This window comes from Molothrus ater, chromosome Z (genome assembly GCF_012460135.2).
Source record: "Molothrus ater isolate BHLD 08-10-18 breed brown headed cowbird chromosome Z, BPBGC_Mater_1.1, whole genome shotgun sequence".
Taxonomy (NCBI): domain Eukaryota; kingdom Metazoa; phylum Chordata; class Aves; order Passeriformes; family Icteridae; genus Molothrus; species Molothrus ater.
Window position 1 is genome coordinate 42,408,319 of NC_050511.2, and position 6,101 is coordinate 42,414,419.

At 42.4% G+C, this 6,101-nt stretch overlaps 1 protein-coding gene across 1 annotated transcript; it reads left to right on the forward strand.

Moving 5' to 3' along the window:
• Nucleotides 1-1,323: 1,323 nt before the first annotated feature.
• HINT1 (histidine triad nucleotide binding protein 1) lies at nt 1,324-5,281 on the forward strand. The gene is made up of 3 exons (XM_036403773.1): nt 1,324-1,476; nt 4,060-4,164; nt 4,938-5,281. Exons 1-3 carry the CDS (start codon nt 1,366-1,368, stop codon nt 5,100-5,102), a joined length of 381 nt encoding a protein of 126 aa, XP_036259666.1. The 5' UTR covers nt 1,324-1,365; the 3' UTR covers nt 5,103-5,281.
• Nucleotides 5,282-6,101: the final 820 nt, after the last annotated feature.

Consider the following 6,101-nt stretch of genomic DNA (forward strand, 5'->3'; position numbering starts at 1 on the left):
CTCAGAGCTCCATCCAGCCTGGCCTTGAACACTTCCAGGGATTAGGCACCCACAACTTCTCTGGGCAGCCTGTTCCAGTGCCTCACCATGCTCACAGTAAAGAATTTCTTCCTCACATCCAATTTAAACCTCCAGTATTGGAGTTTAAAGCCATTCCTCCTTGTCCTGTCATTGCACGCCCTTGTAAAAAATCTCCCTCCATCTTTATTGTAGGCTGCCTTCAGGTACTGCAAAGATGCATTTAGGTCACTCTGAAGTCTTTTCTTTTCAAGGGTGAACAATTCCAATTCTCTCAGCCTGTCCTCATAGAAAAGGTGCTCTGTCACTCTGATTATTTTTGTGGCCTCCTCTGGGCTCTTTCCAACGGTTCCATGTCCTCCCTGTGCTGGGACCCCAGAGTTGGATGCAGGGTTCCAGGTGGGCTCTCACCAGAGCAGAGCAGAGGGGCAGAATCCCCTCCCTCCCCTGCTGCCCACGCTGCTTTGGATGCAGCCCAGGACACGTTTGGCTCTCTGGGCTGGGAGTGCCCATGGCTGGGTCATGTCCAGCCTCTCACCCACCAGCACCCCCAAGTCCTTCTCACAGGGCTGCTCTCAATCTCCCAGCCTGTGCTGATAGCAGGGGTGGCCCTGACCCAGGTGCAGGACCTCGTACTTGGCCTTGAAAATTAAGCGTTGTTGATACTCTTTAAGGTTTTTGTTGGCTTTTTCCCCCCTGCTTTTTCATTTCTCCCATTTAATGACTGGTGTTATATATATATATATATATATATATATATATATATATAAAAACCATTTACAACTAGATGTACAGCTGTGTAACTTTGTGTTGCTCTCTGAATTACTGCTTGGCTATACTGATTAGTTTGTTTCATAGTTACGAAATTACTTATTTGCCGAAGGGTTGGCACATGAAACTGCCCTTCTGCAGGACCCTGATTCCAGGAGCACCAAGCACCTGCAAACTTTGGTGGAAAAGCTAACCCAGCCCAGTCTGGTGCAGTCTGCAGGAGTTTGTCCCAAGAAATCACACAGATGTTTCGTTGGATTAGATAAATAATACTTCTGCCCACAACAACCTCTCCCGGGACTGCACTACTTCTGTAGAGTCACCTTTCACTTCGCAGAGGTGATCCCTGCGCGGAGCATGCAATAGTTCTTTCCCCCGGATCCCTCCGCGATTCCCGGGTCAGCGAGGGCGCGGCAGTGCGGTGGGCGGGGACCAGCGGGACAATGACAGGCAAAACCGCCAATCAGACGGGCGGACACGGCCAGGGGCCGGCGTTGGCCCAATGAGTGCCGAGGGGGCGTGGCCGTGGGGAAGGCGGGGCTGAAGGCCGGCGGGAGCCGCGCGGGAGCCGCCGCCATGGCTGACGAGATCAGCAAGGCGCAGGCGGCGCGTCCCGGCGGGGACACCATCTTCGGGAAGATCATCCGCAAGGAGATCCCCGCCAACATAATCTACGAGGACGAGCAGGTGCGCGCTGTGCAGGGGCCGGGGACGCCGTGGGGGCGCTCGGAAAAGCGGTGGGGCGGGCGGTGCGTCCCCGCCCTTCCCTGCGCCCTCCCCGGAGCTGCATTGGGCTCCTTGCCAAGGGTCGAGGGTTCTCGCAGCTGGTGTGGGAGGGTAGTGGTGAAACCTTTACCCTTGCGGGTTCGGAGCAGAGCACCCCAGCTGGCTGCTTTTGCAGGTCCCGATGTGCCTCTCAATAGCCTCACAGAGGTTATGCAGCTCTGTGGGCTTTGGCAGAGAACCTCCGAGAGGGATTGCTGGTGCATCGCAGCACATTAGGGCCGAAATTAAATAATTAGCTTAAGAAGAAATGCAGCGGTTATTCCCAGAATCTAACTGGTATTTAGTGTAAGATCTCCTGCTCTTTGTTTTCCCCGCCCTTCAGATTGAAATACTGGAGCCCCATTAAGAGGGGCTTTTGCTTTTGAAATATAGGGGTTATTCTCAGTGTTCAGTAGAGACTCGCTAAGGATGCAATTTGTCAGATTTATGTGCTTAAAAATCATGCATAGCTTAAAACAGAGTTTTCTTAATAGATGGCAGAATTGTTGCAGTTGCCTTATGCTCTGAAGAATATTAGAAATGTATACTGCTTTCTGAAAATCGTGCTTATGTTACTACTCTGTGTTTATGTGAAGGTGTGTGTTCTTTCCTTAGCCGGGTCAAACCTGTGAGTTTTTTCATCAGCTGCGGTGGTTGCAGCAGAGTAAGCTGCGCAGTGCTTGATTAGGAATCAGGCCACTGACTTCGCTGAGTATAAGCTGCTTTGACAGCCATTTGTGTGGAGTATTTTCTGGAAGTGTCATTACCTGCAGTGCACCACTTGGTTTTTACTTCAAAGTGCACAGAAATGTAGAACTTCTAGATTTCAGTTGACTGGTGGATGATCTTGAATTAGTTTTGTTGGCTTTATGGAGGTCTTTTTAGAGGTGGCTGGAAGTGTTAAAAGGAGAAAGGTAAGGAAAGTAATTAATAATTGACCTTCAGAGAAAGGGAACCACTGAAAAGTACAAAGTCTCTGTGGAATTATGCCTTATCACTGTTTTTCCAGTTGAATCTAAACTTCCTGAAATGAAGTTTGGTTTCCCATGCACTCATGAATTTCTGTGATTGTGTTTTTTCCTTAATGCTACTTTGGCTTTCTGTATGATAGAAAACTATTTACTTCCAATCATTTGCTCTTTAAATTCTTTGAGGCAGTTTGGCCATTTGCATTCTGCCTCCATGTGACTACATATAATAGAAAAGCTGATTACAAAATGGTCAGCTCTAAGTATGATTTATTTAATTTGGTGCAAACAGTTTTATTCATCACTTATATACTTACTGCCCTTCCCTGTTTGGAAGAAATGAGTAGTTTATCAGAAATTCAAACTGGACGTTATCTTCTTAAACATACCTTAAAACCAGATAGATTTGCTATAGAAGATAAGTTGCATAAAAGATTGATGCAAGTTGAGTTCGGCTTTTCACCAACTTTACTCTCTATTAAAGGCACATTTCTTTTCAGAATAAAAAAGAAGTATATTTGCACAGAAAATTAACTTTATTGATTCACAAAGAAAAGTATGTAGGAAATAAGCATTTTGAAGAATGTAGGTATGTATTTTTAAGTATCCACTGCCTGTGACATAACCAGTTGCTACCAGGTGTTATGCTGTTGAACATGATGGGAAAGTCAGAGATATCCTTGGACTAATGCTGGCAGAGTACCTCCTGTGCATCTGCACATTTGTCGAGGTTCCAGTTGGAAGTCCCAGTTCTATGGTTAGCCATTTGTACAAGGAGACACAGCTTAATTTTCTCTTGTCTACTGGCAGTTCCTAATCACCTAAATTTGATATTTAGGTGATTCATGCTGTGTATGATTGATTGTAGTTTTGGTATTTAGTCAAGGTTCAGCTAGTCACTACAGATAGATGTTTGTATTTCAAAAGTGATGCCTTTCTTTTGATTTAAGCATGTCTGAAGCAAAGCTGGTTTTAACGCATTACTCTGAAATACATGGTGCTGTTGAGAACAGAAGTCTAATATGGTCTCAATCACATAACTTCAGGATCTTTGGAATTGCCTTGCTGTCTTTGACCAAGGAAATATTCAGGCATAACTGGAAGTTGATTAGCAACTCTTTGGCATTTATTTTATTAAAAATAAAATAAAAAATAAAATAAAATTTAAAAAAGCATTAAGGTACTTTTTATAGGCATGCATGCCAACAGCTCTACGAGTTGTTATGCATGTGTTGCAGTAAAAAATCTTGAACCTGATTGCATATTGCTTTACTGAGAAGGCTGTAGCTTTTAAACAGTACTTTACAAAGCAGTGATTTTTTTTCAGTGGGTCTTGGTAAAGCAGTGTTTTGTGTTTAGAAATTAAAGGATGTAGAATAATATATCACTCAAGAAAATTTAACATCACTGCTTATGTTTGGGATATCTGGTATGGGATATCTGGCTGAAGTATGTATTTAGTGGGGCATATTGATTTACTGAAACTCTTACCTTTCTCCAAAACAAACTGTATTTTATCTGCTTTCTGTTCCTCCAGTGCCTTGCGTTCCATGATATTTCACCCCAAGCTCCAACACATTTCTTAGTGATTCCTAAGAAGCCAATTGTCAGATTGTCTGAAGCGGAAGATTCTGATGAATCTGTAAGTACTCTAAAGGTTTTCTGTACAGCAAACTGTGCTTCTCATTACTCCATAATGTACTAGGCTGTCCTCCTTTTCCTCTTGACATTTCAAAGAGGCAAAGTAGTTTTCTGATAGTCTAATGCTTGTCCTCTAGCTTAAAAGATAATGGAGTTAAGGTTTTTCAGTAAAATTAGCCAGAGAAAGCAAAATATATCTGTGCATGTATTTTCCATGCAAAATGAATTGGTATTTGTTATTTAACAATCCTGATGTCTGTTTTCATTGTTTGCATGCAACAGTACTTACTCTAATATAGGCTTGGGGGTTTTTAGCAGGTCAGAGGTGAAGAAAAGGAAGGTTAGCTGAGAGGTGCTGAATATTTCATTTGTAACTAAAAACATCAAGCTCAAAGATTTTGTGAGCTTTACATGGTAAGATAAAGTTTCTTTTCCACCAGAATTATATATGTGTTCAGAAGAAGTAGTGGGGGCTTTAACCACGAAGTAAATGTAGCTTCTATGACACTTTTGTTGTCTGTTACTGCCTGGCTTGAGAAAGATCAAAAGTTCTATTTTCCCCCTATATTATGTATAGGCAGTCTTCATAGTTTTCTTGGAAAGTGTCAGTTGCAGGCAGGCAACAATTTGAAGAGCAGTGGCTGAATTTCTGAGAATTAACTTACTGGCTTATTGGTTCTCTGCTCTCATTCCTTCCCTTCCTGCCCTTTCCCCTTTTTTGTGTGTTTTCTGTTGGTTGTTTCTTTCTTTTTTTTTTTTTTCTTTCTCCTCCAGCTTCTCGGGCATTTAATGATTGTTGGCAAGAAGTGTGCTGCTAACCTGGGCCTGACCAATGGATTCCGGATGGTTGTGAATGAAGGGCCTGAGGGTGGGCAGTCGGTCTATCACGTACATCTCCATGTTCTGGGTGGTCGCCAGTTGGGCTGGCCTCCTGGCTAAGATTTGTACACCACAGGAGTCAACTGCATGCATACAAGTTACCACCAAATAGATTTAATATGTCGTCCATCAATGTGGCCACTGTTAGTGTATTGTTTTTTTTTTTAATGTGTGTCTACACAGGGTAATAAATGCTCTGAACAACATTCGCACAATAAAGATTAAGCATGTGGGAATCATCTCTGTCTGGTGTGCCTTACTGATGGAAACACTTCTGAAGTTGAAATTATGTTCTCTGAAGTTTAAAGCACAAAACATGTTTCAGTCTGCTAACAAGTCTTCTGTAGGTACTGATTTGCCAAGGCATTCAAAATCTAAAGGTGCAAACACTTATTAGACTTTCATGTCCTCTGGGAAGAAATCTAAGCTTTTAGAATGTGGTATGTAAATATTTGTAAAGCCAGTGTAGGCTGCTGCTGAAACTTCTAAAAAGTGAAATTCCAAACATGCTGTTCAAGGGCTGCGTCAGTACAGTATGTTGGGAGCAGACATTCTAAGGCTCCATTTTTCCACTGAGAATGGGTAAAATGATAGTCTTAATGGCAGCTGCCATAGTTCTGTAGTGCATGGGTGATTTTGATCAAATTGAGGACTTGAAATTAAAATACTGAACTGTTATAAGATGTTCAAGGCATTTCTTGGCATGTAAGCAGCATGATATAAAATGTATATATGTATCTTTTAGATTCCAGATTTTAGTGAGCAAATCTTTCCGTTAATAATACTTTCTCTGTTGCTGCATACAGTTGTTCATGCAACATGCTCATCAGATCTCCAAGACAAATTTTCTTGAAATTAGGAGTACAGATGTGTCTGCCAGTGTAAAAATAGAGCACCTGTTCTTTCTAATAAAATTAAGTCACAACTGACTAGTTTTTATGATCAAGATAACCTATAAGCCTCAGATGCCTTGATAAAAGCTGGTTGCTTGTGAGCATCTAAAGTGTTAAAGAAATGTGGGAGTGTATGTAAAGACTGTACAGGTAAAAGCAGTGAATT